This window comes from Polypterus senegalus, chromosome 12 (assembly GCF_016835505.1).
Source record: "Polypterus senegalus isolate Bchr_013 chromosome 12, ASM1683550v1, whole genome shotgun sequence".
Classification (NCBI taxonomy): domain Eukaryota; kingdom Metazoa; phylum Chordata; class Cladistia; order Polypteriformes; family Polypteridae; genus Polypterus; species Polypterus senegalus.
The window spans coordinates 32,542,521-32,567,239 of NC_053165.1; the positions used below are offsets into that span (position 1 = coordinate 32,542,521).

The 24,719-nt window shown below is 37.2% G+C and overlaps 1 protein-coding gene across 1 annotated transcript in view; it reads left to right on the forward strand.

Annotated features, from left to right (window-relative positions):
• Positions 1 to 24,719, forward strand: part of gipr (gastric inhibitory polypeptide receptor) — a 102,259-nt gene that overhangs the window by 75,415 nt on the left and 2,125 nt on the right. Inside the window, exons 8-13 of the mRNA XM_039773007.1 lie at positions 2,597 to 2,759; positions 2,866 to 2,926; positions 3,036 to 3,105; positions 3,351 to 3,439; positions 4,853 to 4,988; positions 15,247 to 15,288. Of these exons, the coding sequence (XP_039628941.1) occupies positions 2,597 to 2,759; positions 2,866 to 2,926; positions 3,036 to 3,105; positions 3,351 to 3,439; positions 4,853 to 4,988; positions 15,247 to 15,288 (561 nt within the window). The remainder of the gene's footprint in view (positions 1 to 2,596; positions 2,760 to 2,865; positions 2,927 to 3,035; positions 3,106 to 3,350; positions 3,440 to 4,852; positions 4,989 to 15,246; positions 15,289 to 24,719) is intronic.

A 24,719-nucleotide genomic window follows, 5' to 3' on the forward strand; every position in this document is an offset into this window, starting at 1 on the left:
ACTTATTATAACAGTAATTGTTTGTTATAATATTTATTTTTGAAAAGCTAAATTTCCCACTTGGGGCTAGTAACGTATTATAAATCCATCCAGCCATCCACTTTCTAAACCCACATTATCTAAGGCAGGGTCATAGGGAATCTCGAGCCATCCCAGCAAGCACAGGGTACACGCCAGAAACAACCCTTAGACAGGGCGCCAGTCCATCCCAGGTCTTAAAGTATCTATCTATCTATCTATCTATCTATCTATCTATCTATCTATCTATCTATCTATCTATCTATCTATCTATCTATCTATCTATCTATCTATCTATCTATCTATCTATCTATCTATCTATTTTAAAGTGTCTTTCATTTCTGTCTTTCAGTCTATCTAACTAAACCTACCTTGGCATCAGGAATTAGCCTTGAATGGGGCACTGATCCATTGCATGACACACTCACTCACTCACTCACTCACTCACTCACTCACACTGATCCAATTTGGAGACAGCAGTCAATTCAACCATCATGTCGTTAGAATGAGGTAGGAAATTAGAATACCAGAGAAAATCCACATTGACACAGATGGAACTTGCAAACTCCAGAGTGACACTGTCACAAGCCAAGACTGTGGAGCTATAAGTCACCCAACAAACAACTTTTTTGATATAGTGCCTCTCTGTACTCAGCACCATCCCAAGGGGCTTTATAAATATACAGCAGCGGATATCATTTACTGGTACATCGCCAACTCATGCAGGCACCAACATAGTGTCAGTTTGGAATCAGAGGTTTACCCGGCTAGCATGTCTTTGGGCATATGAAAGCAAACCTCTCAGAGACACAATTAGAACATGCAGACTCCACATGGACAGTGACCAGGTGCAGGATCTGAACCCAAAAAATTAGATATATGGTGCCATTAGCTTATCTGCAGCCCGATATATGAACTGAAATATAACCACTTAATTAAACAGCACTGGGCTGCAAGTGGGGAATGAAACAGCAACCTTATGGTTTAGGGTACATTATAGTAGCAAATATGCCACATAAACCTGCAGCAGATTATAAAATAACTAGCAAAATACCCGTGCTTTGCAGCAGAGAAGAAGTGTGTTAAAGAAGTTATGAAAAAGAAATGTAAACATTTTAAAAATAACATAACATTTGCTTTCTATTCGTTTGCATAAGCAAAGTCCTTCACCAGCAATTTTGTGTAGGTATTTTAGACTTAGTTTACAGTTCAGGTACCCATTTCCTTTATTTGATCCGTGGCTTCTCTGCTGTTTTTTTGTTTGTTTATTACGATTATAGTTATTTCTTGATTCCCTTCTTTGGCTGACTGCCTGCCCATATAAGGCGCTGCGGTGTCTTCATTCCTTTCCTTGGTTCGCAATGGAAGCAGCCTTCTTATTTAATCCACAGGTTCTCTGCTGTTTTTTTGTTTGTTTATTACGATTGTTATAGTTATTGTGTAGGTATTTTAGACTTAGTTTACTGTTCATGTACCCATTTCCTTTATTGTTCCAACCATACCCCCATTAACATGTCTATCGAGGTGATCACCATCGATCAAAGAACTATCATTTACCAAGTGGTTTCCATGCCCAGAGATGGCGCCTGCCTTTTCCATTCTTTGTGTTACATACTGCACGGACATGTCAGGCTCACTTTTGATATCCGGAGGGACATTGTGTCTTATGTATTGAATGACTGGGACAGGTTCAAAGTGTGGACTGACCCTGCGTCTTCTCATTAAACTTGTATCTCGCGAATATCGTATTCGTCGTAGGCATGACAAACTTAAACTTACGGTTTACACTATGCGTTGTTTCCGCAGTAACTGCACTTATGAATATGCTTGTATGCGTCACTCGCTTCATATTCTTTTGCTGCCGTCTCAATTGTGTAATGTGTTTTTTGTTAAGCACTCTTTGGAGCTCTTCCTTGTTCTCTGCGTACTGCGTTCACAGTCAGTTCACGTTAGCCACTCAGAGTACATGCATCGAAGGTTCTCAGCTGTGCTTGTGCTATCTCGTGCGATGTCCACGGCTTTATTTAATGTTAGCTAAGACCCGGCACTTAAAAGTTTCTCTCGCACTTTCTCTGAGTTTGTGCCAAACACCGCCCTGACCATCTCATCTTCATTTGCATAAGCACCGTCCTTCACCCGCAAATATTTAGCGGCAGTGTTTCTATTGGATTGCCGCTGATGGACGGCCTTATATAGGCAGGCACTCAATTAAGTGGGAGGCATGACGATGAGGGATGCAACTCCGCCTCACACGGCGACCGAGCTGCAGGCTGTGGCCGTATATATGTACATAAGTAGGTTCCAGTTATGACCGTTCCACATGGAATTTCAAAATGAAACCTGCCTAACTTTTGTAAGTAAACTGTAAGGAATGAGCCTGCCAAATTTCAGCCTTCTACCTACACGGGAAGTTGGAGAATTAGTGATGAGTCAGTGAGTCAGTCAGTCAGTGAGGGCTTTGCCTTTTATTAGTATAGATTTATGCTTGTCTCATATCCTTTCGAACCTGGCACCTTCTCCAACATTCCCATGTAACCATTCTGCTCAGGACACTTACACTCTGAATATTCTCTGGCAGGAGTTACTCGGATGCCGCCTTGCACAGATCCTCATGCAGTACTGCGTTGAGGCAAACTACAGCTGGCTCCTGGTGGAAGGGGTGTACCTCCACAACTTACTGGTGCTGATGGCCTCCACTGAAAAGAAGAACTGTTTCTGGATTTACCTGCTTATTGGCTGGGGTGAGTGTGATCATCGGGATGATGCACTACACCTTTTTGAAACCCTCTTGTGATGAGGCTAATCATAAGAGACACTTTATAATATTTAGTCTGGTTGCTATTTCAGGTTCTCCTGTGTTGTTTGTCGTTCCCTGGATCCTGATGAGATACTTCTATGAAAATGAAAAGTAAGAGTTCTGAAAATCGCTTTTGGTGCTGGACTCTAAGGTGTGTGGGGAAAGTGTGGGGAACCAGCATGAATGCACTTCAGGATGAATATAAAGTGTGATCTTGCAGGTGTTGGGAGAAGAATGAGGTGCTGGCCCACTGGTGGATCATCCGATCACCTATCCTTGTGGCTGTTCTGGTAAGTTGCACTTTAGTCATTTAAGACCAGACTAGATTTTCACTGAAGCAATGAGGCTGGCAGTCTGAAAGCCACAGACTGAAAGCTATCATCTTAGGGTTTCAATACCTCCACTAACATGGGAAAAGCCAGGTGAACCATCTAAATACATATCAGATTCCCATGAGGAGTCATGCAGTTCCTGGCCTCTGGTCTCCTGCTTGGTCTCTTGTTCCAGTTCCAACTCATTGCTAATTTTTTCACAGGTCAACTTCTTCATATTTCTACGAATAATTAAAATCCTTGTCTCCAAACTGCGGGCTCAACAGATGAGATATACAGACTCCAAGTTCCGGTGAGTCATCTGGGGCCTGACCTGGACAGATGTCCATGATTGTCTTACTGATAACAATGACTGATTTTAGAGGGGTGAGTAAGTATGTGGAAGTCTGTGCATGTGTGTGCAACATACAGTATGTAGATTAAAAGGAGGGCACTGAGGTGTGTACATTTGTGTATACTGTATATATTCTGTGTAGTGTTTTTACCATGTTGTGGCACTTTTTAACCTCATTAGCGTATGTTTAATCCTGGAAAAATGAGACAAAAATATTTTTTGTGTTATTATGTGTAAAAGAAACATGTAAAAACCAAAACGTCAACATAAATATAGTTGGAAATGTATGTCTAGTGTCCACTGCTGTGCTGATGCAGATTTAGTACAAGTTCTGAGTGATAAATTTTAAAACAGTCACCAACACACAACCCGGTGTTGCAATTGTGAGAGTAGAAGTGTGTTTAATTGCATACTTTTTCAGGGTTTTTTTTTTTGTTCCTTACACATGAGAAACAGAATGTCACATTTAGTATAGGAGTTTGGATTTAGCTGTGGGAAGTGAAATGTTGTACGTGAGGTAGAGACCAGAGAAACATCGCAAAGTCAAAGTGAGAGAAGACCATTTCACCTCACTGTTGTGCATCAACTGGGGTTATTTCCCTCCCTTATGCTTATTTTCCTTTTCTGTTTGTATTCCTTCTTTGTAGGTTGTAAAGTATTCAGTTTATTTTATTTATTGTAATTATGTATTTTTGTTAATGTTTGTCTGTTTATTCATCATTTACTGCCTGTGTATTGAGTTTCTGTGTTCTCTTGTGCTCTTTGTGTTTTATGGGTCTAACCCCAAGAGGTTGGACCACCCTAAAGGACCACCCTTAGCCTATTAATGTGAGGCTAGGGAGTAGATCCTTCAGTGGATCATTAATCTTTTTGGAGAGCTTTGCTTGTGAGTATTGATTTTCTGGCCTCTTGGATTTCCTTGCTTCTGTATTTAGATTTGCATTACTTGATTTTGGATTTAGATTTGTTGCACTAAGCTGCCGTGACATTATTTTTTGGACGCCTTTTGCTCATTTTAACATATGTCATAATTTATACAGATTTTGGATTTGACTTGACATGTTTCTCAAGCCAGGGTTTTTCACAGTTCCTCTCCCTTGTGTATTTTAGGACCCTTTAAGGTAAAATCTGAACTTTTAAAACCACATCCCCTATTTGGGCCAGTGTAGGCCGAAGCCTGCCTACAGAATTTTGTGTTAGGTGGCCTGTTAAAGGTTTACATCATTTCACCATTTTGAGAGAAAGCACATCATAACACTCACTTTGCTCTCTTGGTTTTTGGGCCTAGATTAGGATGTCTGAGAGGTAACAGATGGGATTCCATGGTTTTATGAAAGGTCAATTGTTATTGTTTTTTTTTTTCATTTTCAGACTTGCTAAGTCCACTTTAACTTTGATACCACTGCTGGGCATTCATGAATTGGTGGCCTTTTTCACTGAGGAAAATGTACAGGGTACAGTGAGGTACCTGAAACTCTTCTTTGAGCTCTTTCTCAACTCCTTCCAGGTAAAAAGCAATACATTAGTGATGTTGATGATGATGTGATGGGTAGCACACTGGGGTCAAACCTCGAGTGTGAGAGTTCAAAAGACAAAACCTTCATGCAGACAAAGTTACTGTCAAAAGCAAGCTGTGTGATAAAAATATCTGGATGCAAACATTCCTTTACCAATCTCAATCTGTGTGCAGAATTGTCTTATCAAAGCAGACTACTGATACCTTCTTGTTGTATCTGTAAAGACTGGACAAACGTTAATATTTTTTTTCTAAAGCTAAATTACATTTTCTTTCTGAGGTTCAAAATTGTGTACTTAGAGGATTTGAATCTCAGAGAATCTTATGATTACATTTGGTATATTTTGTCCAAAACAAAGTCATTTTTAATTAATGTTATATATACAGTATGGCATTTTTCTCTGATGTTCATTTTGTTTTCACTAGGGTAGCATCATTTTCTGAGTTGTTGCCACGACACAACAAGCCGTAGTTAGGGGTAAAACTTTTGAAAGTTGCACGCTGTGATGTTACACAAGGTTTTAAATGTGCTGTATGCTAAATGATCTCCAGTATTGTGGGTACTCATAGCTGTTATATTTTATTCTGGACTGTTGCCCTGCCTTAAGTTTATTTTTTGTTTATGTAGTTGTTCTTTTTTGTTTTTTTATCAACAGTTTTTGTGTATTGTGCTATTAATCTTGTTTTAGTTTTTTATTCATATTTTTCTAACTTTAGAATTTTCTCTGTTTTTGTGTTTCTATGGAGTGCTCTGCCTTGCCACCTGTGTGTAAAGCCTAAGGAGGCAGGCCTACCTAAGTAGGCAGCTCTTGTTCTAACCCCAGCAGTTATTATGCTAAAGCTTTGTGATGCTTCAACAGCTCTGGCATACTAATGGATATTGTGGCTCATTTTTGATTTGCCTTGTTTGATTCTCTAACTTATGACCCCTGTATTCACCTTAAGGTACTGTTTCTGATTGGTGTTTATTGGATTTGTGTGCTTTTAGGCACAATCTAATTTCTGCTCTGTTTACTTTGCTTTCTTTCCTTCTTTTTTTTAATCTTGTTAAATCTTAATAAATCTTTAACTATAAAGGAACTTGCCTTGTTTTATGTTTCATGGTTTTCCTTTTCTCCATTGGGACTGTGCAGGCCAGAGAGCCAAACTTTTGAATCTGAGGTCAGGGTGCAACTAATCCAGTGGGACCGGGCATGAAATAAGGACAGATCTGGCTTTTTTATACATTTTTGGAAATCTGCTTCTGTTTTTGTGGTTATTGCAGAGGGATTTTACAAAATCAACAAAACCAAAAATCCTGCAAAATGTTATTTTTGATCTTCAGCCTAAATGTTTGTCTCCACTCTTGTTTTCTGATTACGTTTATATGTTTGGATTAGTTAGCTCTTTGGTTACAAAATTTGGCTTGGTATTTGGTTCGCATTTATGTACCAGTCTTTCAATTCTCTTTAGCTTTTTTGACATGCCATTAACTTTATGGCAGAATAATATCCGCTCCAGGAGAATAAAAGTGCTGAATAATCTGCCAGATCTTTTCATTTGTATTTTTTCAAGGTAAATTAAGGCTCTTTACAATGGCTTTTCATTGAAAATGCTTTGCTGTGTTTATGAGCAAATGTGTGCACCATTTGAGCAACAGAACCTAAAATTAATTTTAATAAAAAATACACATACAAATATAATTTAGAAAATGCCTTTAATTCATTTAATCTCTGAATTCTGGTCTGGTTTGCATTTAACAATGTGCATGGTGTCTGAGAAGGGTGGTTTTCTAAAATAAGCTCATGAAATATGCAGACTGCCGATCACATGCATTTCTCAGCCTTTATCATTCTTGGAATTTGAATTGAGTACTTGACGCTCAGCAGATGGCATTGCTCTTCTTCTTCCTATTATAGTGTTCTTCATCAGGCCAGCGGCCTCTGCGATTTGCTTGACACTCAGTAAACATCTCTGGTCTTCTTTTTCTTTATGCCATATGTAGTAATTACATTTTTCTGTATGTGGGATTGTGTTACTTTTTCATCATGTGAAATTGATTTTTGAGATGGTTAATCACCTTTGTTGTTTTCACAAAATTTTATTTTTTGTATTTCATTTTGCTCCATTCTTTGTTTATGCGACTCGGGAGACATGTAACATGAACCTGATCAGTGCATTTGTGATGTAAGTAGTAGTGATGCCAGCAGTATGACGCTATCTCCATTTTGTTATTCCTCAGTTGGATAAATTTTAACGGTCATTAGAGGTATTTAGTTTGCAGCTCGAGTAAGCCATGGATATTTATTGCAGCATTTTAATGACAACAAAATTATCATAAAATCAAAATGAACACACAGATCGTCCTCGGGATTTTGGTCCAGCTAAAACTATGCAATCAATAAGGGCCTGTGTGTGCTTCATCCCCTGGTTGTGTTGAGCTCATGTCTTAAATCATCATATTATTGAAGCTTCAAAGTTTCAGTTATATTTCTAGCACAATCAGAATGAAGCTTCTAAAGGTCCGTGGGACTTCACCTGCCGATCACCAAGGCTGAACTGAGCTTTGAAGTCCTTAATAACTATATAGAAATGACCTTGAAATGCTTAAATGAAACAGGAGGCCCACCTCACAGGGTCATAAGCTGACCGTTGTTATATTCCCTATTATTTCTCAAAGGGTGGTTGCCTTTACAAGTAGAACAATTTACAAATATATAAGAAAACAATAACTCACATCAAACAATGAACAGACCAAATAATGAACTGTAGCACTGCCTCAAATTACCTTTAACTAAGATGTATAAAGGGTTACAATATATATACAGTATAAGTTTTAAGAATATCCAAGTGTGCACGTCAATGGCTTGTGAAAGGAAAATGTAGTATGTACAGAAAACCAGTGCAAACTCTACATCGGCAGCGATCACACTTTGAATGGAGCCCAGAACTCTGATGCTATGATGACACAATTTTCTTGCAGTATGCTCTCAGGGTTCAGGACCAAACATCATTCCTCAGCCAGTGAAATAAATACACAGGTAGATTAACAATGTTGGCATCTTGAAAGAAGCCAAATCTCATTCAGTGATAGTCATGATCTATTATAATTCTAACTTTAAGGTAAGGTAGTTAATTTCAAATAAGGAAGACAGACGAGTTGAGATAAGGTAGTTATTGTGGTAGAAATCAAACTGGAAATATATTAAAGAAAAAAATCTTGTCCTCAACTATGACCTCTTTGAGTCAGGAACCAGGCAGGAGTAAACCTGTTCATTGCCTCACTTATTTCTATTCATCAAATGTTGAAGAGGGAGCATCCTGTTATAGCAATCTACTAAGGGACAGTGTCCTAGGCAGAGGTTGCCAGCAAATGGTCACAAAACAGATACAGAGAGTTAGCCTTATAGATAACCAAATTTGTGCAACAGTGCTGAATTATTGCTTACTCTGATTGGCTCACTAGCTTTCATTCACTCTGATTGGCTCAAGGGAAATGGGGTGTTTCCAGCAGAAAGCATAAACAGCTTACATGTCCCAAAATAAAAGTCTCATTTCACTCTAATATTGGTCCTTACAATACTTTTCAATACTTTTTGAGTTCCCCCAGGCCTTACTGGGTACATGATAGTCAGCCAACTTCTTGAACCATCTCCAAGAACCTTCTTATTCTTTGTTGTTCACTTGACCTTTATTTGGTTTCCTGATATGCTTGAGCATGTTTCTGACATTTATTAACCCTTTATGCTACTTCAAAGATAAATGCTATATTTTTAATATGAAAAACATACCAAAACACTTAATACATAATAATTATATTACCCATAAATGACTATGTGACCCATCAGTTTAATTCAACATTATACTCACTGGTCATGGTACTGGAGAGTTGCAACGTTTTGTATGTTGATTAGCACACATTAAGTTAAGTATTTCACTGTACTCTGTACATATGACAATATTTACTCCTGAACCTATGAGCCTACTGAACTGTATATGCAATTTAAAGGATTTAAAGGACCCCAATTTTAACAAAATTCTGTGATATATCCTCATTATTTATTGGTTGATGTTTTGGTATGTTATTACTTACTCACAACCCTTTGGTTGATATGTCAGAACATATGTCAGTCATGCTGTGAACATCATGCATATCTAGTGTATAGATCATTATATCACAAATTAAGTTGGTGTTGTGCTATTTTTTTTAAATCAACAAACCAAGGACAAAAAAGAAAGAGCAACTTGTGTGTAAAACCAGAAAAAGTGCTAGAATTGACTGAAAATTAATATATGTAGCAAAACGTGACTTTTTCCATGTAAATACAGGCAACATTGCACTTCAGCTGACATTAGGGTACATTTAGACACTATTTTACTGATCTCTGGATAAAATGACATCTGACAATATTAGACAAACCCTCCCTCTAATTAGTCCATTAAATCAAACATATACTGTATTGTGGCCAAGACTAAGCAAGCAAACTCTGCAGGCAGAGCCAAAATACACAATTTTAATCTTTCTCTTGCTTCTGTCTGTCAATTGTGATATGACCAAAGGCAGTAACAAGTAATTCCAATCGTATAAGCACTACATTCTGTAGCATAGATACACATATCCTCGGGGAGCTTTGTATGGCTCCGGTGTCCTGGTTCAATCAGATGATGGACTGCCTTCATCTGCTTTCAGCAAGCACATCTCTGACTGCGAGGTACCAAAACCCAATCTGCCCTTTGTTGCCCCCCTCACCTTCTGTATTCAGTGACTGCAGCACATGATAAAACTTTATCAAATAACAAAAAAGTGTGATTAAAAAAGGAATGCAACCTTTCACCCACTAACAATTGGGATGAACAAGAAACTGTATGAAGAATAAAAGCTCAGCAATAACAAATACCAGAGTGCAGAGTGGAAACTCGACCAGGAGGACTGATTCACTAGTCATCGTTTTAAAATTGTTTTGATTTGATGTACTTTATTAATCCCAGAGGGAACAGATCTAGAGGGACAATTGTCTTTTTGCATTACCCTTTTTGGGTCGGAGTGCAGAGTCAGCAGTTGCACAGACCCTCTGGAGCAATTTTCAGGTTAAAGGCATTGCTCAAGAGCCTGACAAGGTAAATTTCCTTCTGGCATTTGAACCGGCCACCTTCCGGATATCAGCGCAGATCCTTAGCCACAGAGCCAACACATTGCAATGGAGCATTAAGTAGAACAAAGAGATAATGAGTAGCATCGGATTTTAAGAAAAGTTAACTATAGATGATACAGTGCAGTCTGCTTACATGGGTTTATACTTCAGTCAGACAATATCATCATAGGACAAATAGGTTTGATGTTAAGCAGTTATTCAAAGTAAAGAAGAGAGAAGTTTAGTGGTAACACAGCTAGCATGTCCACGTGGGGCCTACATTAGTCCCATAAGGGCTTTAAAGTGGGACCCATCTGGGCAGCCAAACTGAGGCCCACCAATTTTTTTCCTAAGGTTCCAGATGGGCTCCACATGTGGATGCTCACATGGGATAATGATGGATACCAGACAGGTTACAAGAGGGAACCTTATGGGTAAACACAGTTGCCCCACGTGGGGTATAGTCCAACTTCAGTATGGGGTACATATAGGTTCCTGCATGGGTTGTAAGTTGACATTTCAAGAATGTCTTGTGGGCTGCATGGGCTACTTTATTTTACATTAACCACGTCAAACACCAAAAGAAAAAATAAAGAGCACAATTAAAGAATACAATTAATATTGTTTATTATATAAACTAACAACAAACCAACCAAATTATTAATAAGAATAAACAGAAATTAAAATAACAATTTAATATAAATTATTTTATTTCTGTATTTTAATATTATTCAAAAATGCAACAGAAATATTGAAGAATACTAAATAAATTATATTAACAATTACAGTAATATTGGTTCCTGCCTTGTGCCCTGTGTTGGCTGGGATTGGCTCCAGCAGACCCCCGTGACCCTGTATTCGGATTCAGCGGGTTAGAAAATGGATGGATGGATGGATTACAGTAATATGTACACTTAAGCATTATTGACATAATACACTGTATGTATTATTGTAATGTTTGAATAACAATAACACAAATACAGTTAAATCACCAATATGGTTAAATAAATTATTTTTATATAATAATTTATATTTACGGGTGGCACGGTGGCGATTCTGCCTCGCAGTTAGGAGACCCAGGTTCACTTCCCGGGTCCTCCCTGTTTGGAGTTTGCATGTTCTCCCCGTGTCTGTGTGGGTTTCCTCTGGGTGCTCTGGTTTCTTCCCACGGTCCAAAGACATGCAGGTTAGGTGCATTGGTGATTCTAAATTGTCCCTAGTTAGTGTGTGTGTGCCCTGCGGTGGGCTGGCACCCTGCCCGGGGTTTACTTCCTGCCTTGTGCCCTGTGTTGGCTGGGATTGGCTCCAGCAGACCCCGTAGTTAGGATAAAGCAGATTGGATTATGGATGGATGGAATTTATATTTACAGTTGTGCTGCTTGAAAATGAAAAAAAAAAAACAGTTCCAGAAGCTTTAACCCTAATTGATCCTATTTGATGTCTAAAATTGTAAAGCATCCACTTAATTCTGTGTATTTTTGACAAGCTTTTCAGAAGGTCTTAAGGAGACAGGAGGAAAACAGTTCAGTTACAGTGCATCCGGAAAGTATTCACAGCGCATCACTTTTTCCACATTTTGTTATGTTACAGCCTTATTCCAAAATGGATTAAATTCATTTTTTCCTCAGAATTCTACACACAACACCCCATAATGACAACGTGAAAAAAGTTTACTTAAGGTTTTTGCAAATTTATTAGAAATAAAAAAACAGGAACCATCACGAATGTAATGGATTCTGTGTCCTGTTTAAGAAGCATGTAGTGATTCACACACATAGAGCACATAGGAAATCACATACAAAACAAAGCATTTAACGTGATACTTTAATTATGATGTGATTTGAGAAACTGGTTAATTAAACAATTTTAAGATGAAGTTTATGATGTTCTACTTTAATGACAAAATAAACTACATGATTAAAGCGGAAACTTCGAGATTGAAGTTGACACTTTAATCTCAATATAAGGGTAGAGATTACTGTAAAGTGGAAATGTCAAGAATAAAGTCGTCATGTTGACTTTATTCTCGACACACATTTTTTTTCCTTCACTGTGTCTGTATTTTTTTTCTTCTCCATGGCCCTAATACGCTTCTGTAAGAAACTGATGACTCTGAAGATGTTTATACCCCTGAGCATCATGCAGCAGACTTAAGAGCAAAGTTTAATGTCACATTGTTGTTACTGCATCCAAAGGGTTTTGATTCACAGCAGCAGCAGCTCTACCAGAAGCCTCAATAAGTTGGATTTGCTCTGCAACTCTAGATACAATTTTCCTCCATTTTGTCCACTGACAGCAATCATGGAACTCCCTTTTTTTTTTTTTTTTGGTACACACTAACTTTATTTTAGAGTCTGAATGGTGAAGCATGCATGGAAGAGCAACAGTGCAAACTCAGTAAAGTATTGACATATTATGAAAAAGCATCGAAAGTATTCAGAAACATATTCAATAAAATAGTGAAAGTCAATGTAATTAAAAGCATTTTAGACAATTTGTGGCACTGCAATGGCAACAATTTTTTTTAATATCATACTCTTACTGCAATTTAGCAAAGAAGGAGGCAAGGGACTCAATGCGGACAGGACGCTTAGAAAAAACAGCAAGGGACTGGTTTGCCACTTGAGGCTGGGTTTGAGAAGTGATGAGTCCAACAGCCGATCAGCCCGTCATTCACTGCTCACAGCTTCACAGCCTGAGCCTAATCATCCAATTTGATTGTCCCACACGTCTCTTATAGCACCACATTTTGTGAATGTAGTAAAATCCTTGAATTTATATATACGTGACACATTCTGTTTGATGAAGAATATGCTACTCACTGCATTGAACTCAAGCTGCTCGCCTCAAAATTATTTGACCGTAATATACTTTTTTTCCCGTGAAGGTGGGCCTAGTGCTCATGAGACCCATCAGAATTGATTTTAAAAAGATGTAAAAACTCAGAACGAGAACAAAAGGAGAAAAGGAGATGAAATAAAAAGCTTGTACCAAAAAGGCATACCTAAAAGCAAACACATCCAGTCGGTAAACCAGTAATCAAAGACAAAAAAAGCAAAAAAAAAAAAGCCAAAGTCCATTAACCAAGGACAGAAAAAAACAAAGTAAGAAAATCCAAAACAAAGAACCAAAGGGGCCAATGCATTTGTGTTATGTTTTGCCTGCTTCAAAAATTAAAAAAAGTGGAATCCTTCAATAGCAAAGTATTTTTTTTATTGTCATGTTTTCCTTTGTTTTTGTGACACAGTTTGTAATTTGTCATGTAACATCTTTTGTCTTGCTGATGACGCCATGATAGTGGCATTATAAATATGACAGCAATTGCATCGTGCGCTGTCCATCTATGTATAAAAATAGCCTCAAGAATCTTTTGTGTTGTCATTTTTGACTTTTGATTTACCTTTGATTCCTGATTGCCTGGCTATTTTTGATCACTTAGTTTTGCTTTCCCTGACCACGTCTTCATTTTGTGATTTACAGTATTTTCTGATCTTTTGATACCCAAAATAAATCCAGAAAGACATAGTGTCAAAGGCTGCACTTAAATCTAACAACATAATAATTGTAGTATTTCCTTGATTACTTAAAAATGTAATTTATATAACGCAACTTAATTTCTGTCCTGTGGCTGGTACAAAATCCAGAATAAAACTTGTCAAGTAAATTGTTGTGAGAAAGATGAAATTGAAGATGTAGAATTACTATTTTGTCCAATAGGGAGAAAAAGTATTTATGAAATAGGTCAATAATTATAATGTACAATATATTTGGATTTAGATTACACTTTTAGTGTGTTACAAACTGTTTCAGCAATGATCTAATAGTCATGTTAAGAACAGGCGCTGCCAGAACTGTAACTGTTTTGCTGCAATCAGGTCAAGGAGACAAGTAATAGTAATACGTTTTAAAGCTAAAATTACTAAGATGGTGGGCACAGGGGGAGTTGGGGTTTGACACTTTTATGGTAAAACTGAGAGATCAGATTAATTCTCTTATCATTATCACATGTACTTATTTTAAACACAGCAGGAAGGGTCTTTCTGTTTTCATTTATTTGACTGGATTATTATTCCAAGTGGGCCACACTTCTTGGATGACCTTTAACTATGTTGCTCTCTATCAGACCAAGCTTGTTGGTGGTGTGGCTTGTTTGTTTTGTGAATGCAGTTCTTTCATACCAGCGCACTTCCAGAACTGACTTTACTCAACCTCCTGATGAGAAGCTAATCCATCCAAATAGGGCTTTATTCTCTGATTTGTAATCCTGAAGACGTAAGATAGCTACATTTTTTTAATACAGTCAGTTGTGATTTTCATTATAAGAACTAAACAGTCTGCCCAGCTAATCTGCTGTGAGGGCAAGAAAGTACATAGGATTGGGCCTGGCTTAGATGTAATTCTGAGTCCATAAAAGTTAATTAGCCACTGTAGACCTATCATTAAAGGTAATTATTCCAGTGGTGCATAGTAACTAATTACGTATTGCTCGAAAGAGAAAAGGGTTGCCTTGCATCCTCAGTAGTCTGAACAAAAGACTATAAATCAAGGATGAGCAACATTGATGGACAGAACTTTACACCAGTGGTTAACCAATAGGATGGCCTTATGTGCACCCAAGAAGCCAATGACAAGACCTCTATTCCTTTCTTTAAAAACATCAAACACACCTTTACTTAGTGCTTCCTTCTATCTGCTCACTGCTTAATCGAGGTGTGGACTAATGGCACCCCTTGTCCAACTCCTGTTGCGGCTGGTGTTCCATTTTTATTCACTCCAGCCCAGGTTACCCTTTGGAGCTGAAGGGAATCCTTTACACTTTGTTACAACCATTCTCTAATACACTGTGGTTTCTGCTTTGTACAGAAGAGATTACAGTCAGGTTAAGCAGTGAGCTGTTAGAGTGAAGTTCAGGCTTCTGGACCTCATAGCTAAATCAGAACTTTTGGGCAACCTCAGTTTTTCAGACTCTACCCTCACCCTATACCGTACCTGGAAAAGGAGGACAAATAATCGGGAGGTCCCCCAGTACAGGCTTTCTACTGTCCTCCTTGCTTTGTAATACTCTTTGCCTGATATTATATAATCTGAGATGTAGAATCTGTTGATTCTTTAACTGCTCTCTTGCTTTTTCTTTTTAGGGCTTCATTGTTGCTGTCCTCTACTGCTTCTTTAACAGGGAGGTAAGCAAAACTCACTGTCAACCCTCTCTACTCGAACACTGAATTGCTTAAATGTGTATATAGTAATAGAGTGTTGTACCATGTTAGTTATTATGGATGTAGTGAGAAGTCAAGCAAAATGACACATTTTATTGGCTAACTAAAAAGATTACAATAAGCAAGCTTCTGAGGCAACTCAGGCCCCAAGTGTATACTAACAACCGCAATAACCACCACTTATTTAAACAACATCAATGCAAAATGCTACAAAATAATGTGAAAGAGAGTAGATGAGATTAATACTAAATATTAAACAAGAACACACATAATGCTCAGCAGTGCCATAGTTATATAAGAAACCATTAAACAGGCAGTCATGTTGGAGAGCAGTTCAATATACTTAAAGTACAAATAGTTCCAAGTCTTTGTTTTAACTTCCAGAAAAAAAGTCCAATGTAAATTGAAAAAAATTCATCTCATTATAGTAGTATATATATATATATATATATATATATATATATATAGTGAAAGTACGAGCCTTCAGACATGTTAAAGGTTTGGGGCAGCTACCTATATGATATGTGAGCTTTTATAGGGTGTCTGGGGGAAGTGATGTCATCCTTGGGGCCAGGACAGGAAGTGACATGAGTCGAGGCACCGGGACATGGCGGGATTTCCCGGAAAAGGTCTGCAGGGAACTTAGAATGAAAGTTTATTTACCCCACCGCCTCCTGGTCGGGTGAGTCTGTGCCATTTTCTAAGCCCTTTAGCCCTACTCGCACTTGTGTGACAATATACTGTATATACAGTATATATATATATATATATATATATATATATATATATATATAGTATTCCAGGTGTGCTTTGTGTGAGTTGAGCAGGGATATTCACCCATTGTATTGGGCTGAAGATTTTGGTTCCAACCATTTTCCTAGTTTGAAGATAGTCCTTGCTGATAATGAGACTTGGTGTTTAAATACACATAAATATAAATTGGAATCTTTTTCTGGAAATTAAAACAAAGATTTGGAAGTCTTTGTACTTTAACAAACAAACAACAAACAATGCAAACAACAAAAATCAGACAACCCTCCCCTTCCCCTTTGGTGATTCAATTTTAACACAACAATCAACCACGACAATAAACACTCAGAACAATGTCCTTATACAGTTCCAATGTGGCCAAAACAGATGAAATGGTATGATGTAAACATGATGATGATCCCGGGAACATCTTCTATAATAAATAAATTAAACAGTCCTACTGGTAGCGAGGGGTGAGATTTGCAGGAGCGCTTCCTCCGAAGACGCACAACGACTAATCCACCACTATTCACATGACAGGCAGGAACAAGACAGTCCATTCATCCTTGTAAGAAATAATCCAGGGTACAAAATGATGGATGGGACACACGGGTTACACAGAAACACAGATCTCCTACTTGCTTCTTCACTGGCCCCTTTTCAAGTTTCCCACTAGCCCTTCTTGTCCTTAGCAGCCCCTGCGCCCATTTCAGACATCCAATGAGGGCAATCCCCTTTGGGGCTGCTGGGAAATGGAGTGCTTCCAGTGGCAGCACTGCTATAATATCCATCCATCCATTATCCAACCCGCTATATCCTATATACAAGGTCACAGGTGCTAAATATAAATTCAAAAAAAGAATTGAAACAGGGTGATCACCTCAAGTACTATACAAAAATTAAAAGACTAGTCAAAAAGTAGACAAGATGTACTCTGTACAAAAACATCAGATTCACTTCCCTTCAATTGCATTTTTACCTATCTATAGGTAACAGGCTAATTCGCTGATCTCTGTAAGGCATTATGCTTAAAGATCCAGGATGCTTCAACTTGTAATAAGTGAGTCTCAAAGTCTTCACCCCTAATGCAGAGTTTAACTATTTACAACATATAATATTTAAGTTGGGATACAAAGGTTTTTCTACAAAATGTCTTGAAACAGGGTGTGCAATAGTACTGGTACAAATATTACTTGTATCTCCCATGATTCTGTTTTAGACAAGTCTTAATGTTTTTTCAATCTAAAAATGTGGACAGGAACAAACCAATATGCATATCACCCTTTTACTGAACATCAGAGCATTGTTTGAAAGTAACACAAACATTGTATATGACAATCTCATTACCTTTTAAAACATTATTACACCAGCTGCCTCTTAGCTTACATCTGCACTTCTTCTTTCTCTTCATCTTTTCCCACTTCTATGTGCCTGATCAACCTTTTCCCAATAGCTTGGTCCTGCACCTTCTCTCCAATCAAACCCTTTTCCTTCAAATCTTTTATTTTATCCATCCACCTTTACTTTGGCCTCCTTCACTTTCTCTTCTCCCTGTACTTCCCATCACTCTTTTGCCTACATATTCATTGTCGCTCTTCATCACACGTCCATACCACTTCACCCTACTTTCCTGTGCTTTCTTAGCTATCTCTCCCACTTTTGTTGTACCTCTGATTGTCTCATTTCTTATTCTGGTTCTTTTTTTGAAACTCCACACATCCATCTCAACATATAACATTTCTCCCACATCCAACTTCTCTTGTACTCCCTTTACTGCCCATGTCTCAGGTCCATATATAACTGACAGACTTACTACTGTCTGAAAAACCTTAACTTTAACCTTAGGCTTAATTGTTCGATCACACAATACTACTACTACCTTCTACCAGTTGTTCCAACTACACTACACTCTGTGGGTATTTCTATATCTCCATCTTGGCCAAGCACTGATTCTAGATATTTAGATGTATCTACTCTTTTCAATAGCTGTCTCTGCAGGCTAACTTTTGACTCCTCATCCTCACTAAACCTCAAATATTCTACATTCTCCTTATTTATCCTCAATTCTCTATCTTCCAAAGCTCTACCCCATTCTTCCAACAATCTCTCCATTTCCTCCTATCTGTTGTTGCACAAAAAAGCATGCACCACATTGATTGGTCTTTTATACCATGAGTCTATACATCCATAACCAGATCAAAGAAATCCACAGTAGTACATTTTCAATTAAAATGGCATTTTTAAGCAAAAATGATCACTGTCCATACCAGCATTTTTACATCTTTTAAAAAGTATATTCATTCACACTAAAATGACTAAAAATGCATACAGCATAGTGGTCCACCTATACTGGGCAGACACACAATATAGATGTCTTAAGCCAGCCATACACTGTGCAATTTTGGCACAATTTTAAGCATGATTTGCTGTTGCTGACTGATTTCCTAAGCCAGTTCAATTTTTAGCTTAATTTTAATTGCATTATCATTGATGATGATCTTACAATTGGGCAGTCGTACAATGAAGAGAATTTCTATTATGTCAGACATTTCAGTTGGCTGTCTTGTAATGAGAGCAGTCTCACCAGCTGATTTTCTGATGTCACCATCTAATTTCCCAAAATTCATTGTGCAGTGACCACAGTAAGTGTGAATTGTACACACACAGTCTGACTAGCTGTGTCATGTCAATCGGACCGAACGTGCTCATGCACATATGTGAATGGTGAGTTTTTTGTGTCGCTTAAATAGTGGCTTGACCACAGTTTCTAAAAATCCTACAGTGTATGCCCAGCATCGGCCAAACACCACCAATCCTTGAAGGGATGATAACACCGCCAGCTATGGGATTTATCACAAAACTTTAGTGATCGATAAGTAAATGTTTAATGCAAATATGAACCATTCAGACTGAAAATTAACTGAATTTAAATTCATACATGAAAGCAACAGAACAAGCACATAAAAACCAAACCTTCTATGCCTGCTGTGCATGTTGAATATGGTTTTCTTCCATGAAGGGTAACCAGTCAGGGGATAAGTCATAGTAAAGACCAGGATTCAATCATGAAAGAGCTATAAAACAAGCAGAGAGGAAACAGAGTACAACTGGAGTCAGCATTTTTAGAAATCTTCATTTTCATCCAATCACACTGAAATGCAAACCAGCGTTTCCAAAAGTATCCAGACCTGGAGAGCCATTTTCAAAGTATTTGATTTTGTGGGTTGCAAACATAGGTGTAGTGTTGACAGAAGGTGAAACCAAAGATATATGTTTTTAAACAAAAATCTTAGTAGTTTGGATGGGGCCTTAAATATGGAAAGTGACCCAATATGTTTAATGTTAACAGGTTAACAGCAGCAGAACAGTAAGTGGAAGGGACACAGCCCTTGTTCTGTATTAACTATTAAATCCTCAATATTTTGGTTAGGAATAAACTGGAGATCTTGAAAGACAGGGTTGAGTTTTAAAATGTGCCAGTGTTTCTTTATGGATCTGACAAAATGGTTTGAGAAAACTGGAAACGTAAAACTACACACTAAATTGTTAGATGCACGTGTTTTACTTAAGTTAAACAGGCAATCATAATCTATGAATAATGCCATTTTACAGGCATTCTTCAACAACAGCAACAATTCTTTCTAGAGAATGTTTTAATACTAATGATGTAGCTTAAAGTGCTTTACAAGATGAACAAAGAAAAAATATATAAATAAACTAAATATATAAATAATACTAATTAACAAAGAATAAAGTAAAAAAAAAAACTCCAGACGGCTGGAGAAAAAAAATAAAACCTGTAGGGGTTCCAGGCTACAAAACTGCCCAGCCCCCACTAGGCATTCTACCTAACATACTGTAAATGATCTCAATCAGTCCTCATGGTTTTCAGTCTTCACGTGGAAGAATTAGACAATGATGGTCATGTGGACCTCTGGCCTTCAATCCATCAATGCAGGGACAGTATGGTGCTTTGATCAGGTGGTGGTGGAGCAGATCGCCACCACAGAAAAATGGAAAAAGAACAGCAGAGAAAGTAGGGGTTAGTATGGATTTCTGAGATATGAAAAAAAGATAATTAAATGCATATATAGAATATCAGCGTTAAACTAAAATGAAGCTATGAGAAAGCCATATTGAAATAATGGGTTTTTAGCAGTTTTTTAAAGTGCTCCACCATATTAGCCTGGCAAATTTCTATTGGTAAACTAATCCAGATTTTAGGCACATAACAGCAGAAGGCAGTCACACCACTTCTTTTAAGTTTCTCTCTTGGAATTATAAGCAGACACTCATTTGAACATCTAAGGTTAGGATTTGGAGTGTAATATGTGATTTAAAATTTAGTTCAAAGTCAATAATTACCCCTAAAGTCTTGATGTTTAAGCCTAATGCATCACATTTATTTCTAATACCCTCATTATATCCATTTTTGCCAATCACTAAGATTTCTGATTTCTCCTTATTTAGTTTGAGAAAATTACTACTCATCAATTCAGAAACACCAGTAAGACATTGTGTCAGTGAGACAAGAGTGTCGGGGTCATCAGGTGCTGTTGATAAATACGGTTGTGCATCATCAGCATAGTTGTGGTAGCTCACGGTATGCCTTGAGAGAATCTGACCTAATTGAAGCATGTAGATCGAAAAGAGCAGTTGACCCAGGATAGATCCTTGTGGAACACCATATAGAATATCATGTGTCATAGAAAATTATGTTTGTTGTGGTAATTATACTTCAATCTGTCAAGTAAGACTCAAACAAATTTAAGACCCTTCCAGAGAGGCCCACCCATCGACTAAGGTGATTTCTAAGAATATTGTGATCAATGGTGTCAAATGCGGCACTCAGATCGAAGAGGATGAGAACAGATAAATGGCCTCTGTCTGCATTCACCCGCAAGTCATTTACTACTTTAACGAGTGCAGTTTCTGTACTGTGATTTGTTCTGAAACCAGACTGAAACTTGTTAAGAAGAGCATGTTTATTCAAGTGATCATCTAGCTGCATAATGACTGCCTTTTCTAGGATTTTACTTAAGAAAGACAGGTTAGAAATAGGTCTAAAATTTTCAAAAGCAGGAGTCAAGATTATTTTTCTTCAGTAGGGGTTTAACAACAACAGTCTTAAGACAGTCTGGGAAGACCCCCGTATCTAATGACGAGTTTACTATGTCAAGAACACTCTCAGTTAGCACTTCAGATACTTTTAAAAAAACTTGTTGGTACTGGGTCAAGGACACAGGTGGAGGGTCTCAATTGAGAAATTATTTTATATAATTGGGTAAATCTATCCTGGTGAAAGATTTTAATTTGCTTAAAATGGAATACTGGGGTTTAAGAGGCTCTGTATTGGGGGGATGTGCTATATTATTTTTAATATCATTAATGTTGTGATTAAAAAATATAGCAAAAGCCTCACAAGTTTCACATCTCTTTTATTATAAACTTGTGCAATAAATCTGCTCATCAAAGAGCTATCCTGTTTTATATATTCAGATCAGTCAGAAAGAAGAAAAAAACTAAGAAACAGGATGATTGTTGACCAGAGACCAGGGACGAATACTAGTCACATGCAAGAGGGTATTACAATCAGTAGGTTTTCTATACAAAGTGTAAAGCAAAGTGTTATTGCGTATTTGAACAGAAATAGCCAAAAAGTGAATTGTAAAAGTGTCAATTTCAAGATTAATATTCTTTTCATAAGAAATTAAATATAAATGAATGCTAGTTAGAGATTCCAAAATACCTGACCAGTGCCCATATTTATCAAGTGTCTTAGAATTCCCCCTAGGAATTGCACTAAAAGGCTTAATAAGATAAGAATTTGTCTTACCCCGAGTAGAACTTGAGAAATTTATGAAGTGTTCTAAACCGTCTAACAGTGAGGAGAAGGAGTTTACCTTTTAGAATGAATGATATCATTTTATGGCACCCTGAGCCACATAATGAAGCTGCATTTTGCAGTTTCCTTGATAATCATGATAACGTTTTGTAGTTTTCTTATACTAACTCTATGGCCAACAAGATAATAATAATAATAATAATAATAATAATAATAATAATAATAATAATAGTATTTAATGTAGTATTAGAAGAAGGACAAAAGAAGAAGAATAAGGAAAACATATTAAGACAGGATATTGTGGTAAGCTGTATGAAATTGTGCCTTTTTGCAGCAAAATCAAGAATAACACTAAGATGAAAAGACCAAGACACACTCACTGAAAGAAATTAAAGTTTGATAATGAGCACATTTATTTAACAATCGATGATCTACGGCAGTGCTTCCAGAAGAATCACCTTCACATTGTTATGGTCACTAGAAATGCCTTGTAAAGTATTCACTCTTAAATATAATGGTCCTGTAATGGCATTTTATGGTTCTGTAGTCGGTTGTGTGGCTCCTCGTTCAACCATTGCCTGACAAAGCACCATTCCATTCTGGGAAGAGTTTTCCACATATAATGATAGTTTTTTTGTGCTTTGAAAACCAAACTGAAATCTTTAATATATGCACAACGCTACCAGATTTAGAAAATCCCGACTGTGTCATTGTATGCAGCAAAAGCCCTTTAAAATTCATGACTTGCTCGTATTTCACAAGTCTGTTATCATCTATTCATGGTGATTTATTGGTATGGTTCTAAATGATTAAATGTTCTTTCTGTATCTGTGTGACATTTAGCTACTAGTCATCCTTCCAGACACCATCTATCTTCAGGATAGCACTCTGGCTACTACATACAATACAGTTTGCATCCATCACCACCAGTCGGTTGATACTGTGATATCATTTGCAATGTGTGCTCATCCACACATGGGGCAGTAATTTATGTGTGTGTCGATTTTCATGCATGCAGTTTACGTTACCTAATGTGAATTTATGAGGAAATGTAGAAATCTGTTTACTACCTCACGCATTGTAGGGGCATTCAAAGTTTGGCATGAAATTTGAGAAATGACATACTCATGTTATCGGTATTGCAAAGCTGTATTTTTTTTAATTTTATTGATTTTATTAAAATCAAATAGCATTCCATACAGATAACAAAAAAAGGTTTGAAACAAATAAACCCCCACCCCTGAAAAAACCTGCATTTTACACATAACGTTACCAACACTTTCATTTTGGCTGTCAGTGCAAGGCTTACTCATACTTCTAAGCGTAGAATCAAATTTGTATAACTGTGAGATTTTTAGGAGCCTTTCTCAGCTCTGAGATGCTTGATAAATATGGGTACAGGAAATAAAAGTGTAATATATGTATGTACACAAAACAGGATTATTTTAATAAAAAGATTGTAGTTCAAAAACAGAAATTGTTCTTTCAGTCCATATACATAGAAGCTCCCATTGCAACCCCTTTTAATTGTTGAAAAAAAGTTTGCTAAAAGTGAAATCATTCTATTTGAGAACAACTTCAGTGAGAGATGATGAAGTCAACATATTGTGGAGGAGTAACAGGTTGTGTACATTGTAAAATTTCAACACTGTAGAACACTGCTGTATTGTGATTCAGTATCAGTGGTTGTTAAAATACACCCCAAATGTACAGAGGTGGATTGCACTTTGTTAATAAAGTTAGCTGAATCTTTAAAAAAGTATGTAAATACTTTAATATACAGTATTAAGCTCATCTACACTCTTTTGCATTATTTTCACTTGTTAATTAGCAGGAGAAGTTCTCTTTGAAAGGAGTGACACATAAGAGATGTTTCTTTTGTCAGTGAAGGGTGCTATACAAAAGAATAGGTTGCATTTTTCAACTAAAGAAGTTGAGGTGTACATGGACTGTGCAGATGAACAGAGAGATGAACACATTAGAATCTTTTACTCTATCCTATAAGTAGCATGATATGGTAAAGTAGTTTAGCACAGGAGCACCAAGCTATACCGAGTAAGGGTTCAAATGGATTGTCTACCAGATAATTACGCCTCAGAATGGCTAGGAATGAGCAACTACTTTGAGGGTTGAGGGTAGGGTTAAGGTTTAATTCAGTGCTATTCCTTTCTATTTTGCTGCAGAGATGTTCAAGTTGTACCTTTTGTTAAGTTAACTATGTATATGTAATACATGATTTGGATAGGAATATAAATAACAAGCTGGTTAAGTCTGCAGATGATATCAAGATAATTGGATTGGCAGATAATCTTGAATCCATTGAATCACTACAGAGGGACTTGGACAGCATACAGGCTTGGGAAGACTTGTGGCAGATTAAATTTAATGTCAGTAAATGAAAAGCTTTAAACATAGGAAATAAAAATGTTAGGTTTGAATAGACAATGGGAGGTCTGGAAATTGAAAGTACACCTTATGAATGGGATCTAGTGGATTTGTCACATTAACTTCCAAACAGTGTCCAGAAGCCATTAAGAAGGCTAACAGAATGTCAGGTTATATAGCGCCCTGATATGTGGAGTGCAAGGCCAAGGAGGTTCTGCTCAAGCTTTATAACACACTGGTGAGGCTTCATCTGGACTACTGGGGGCAATTTTGGTCTCCAGGTTACAAAAAGAACATAGCAGCGCTAGAAAATGTCCAGAGAAGAACGACTAAGTTGATTCCAGGGCTACAGGGGATGAATTATGAAGAAAGATTAAAAGAGCTGAGCCTTTTCAGTTTAAGCAAAAGAACATTA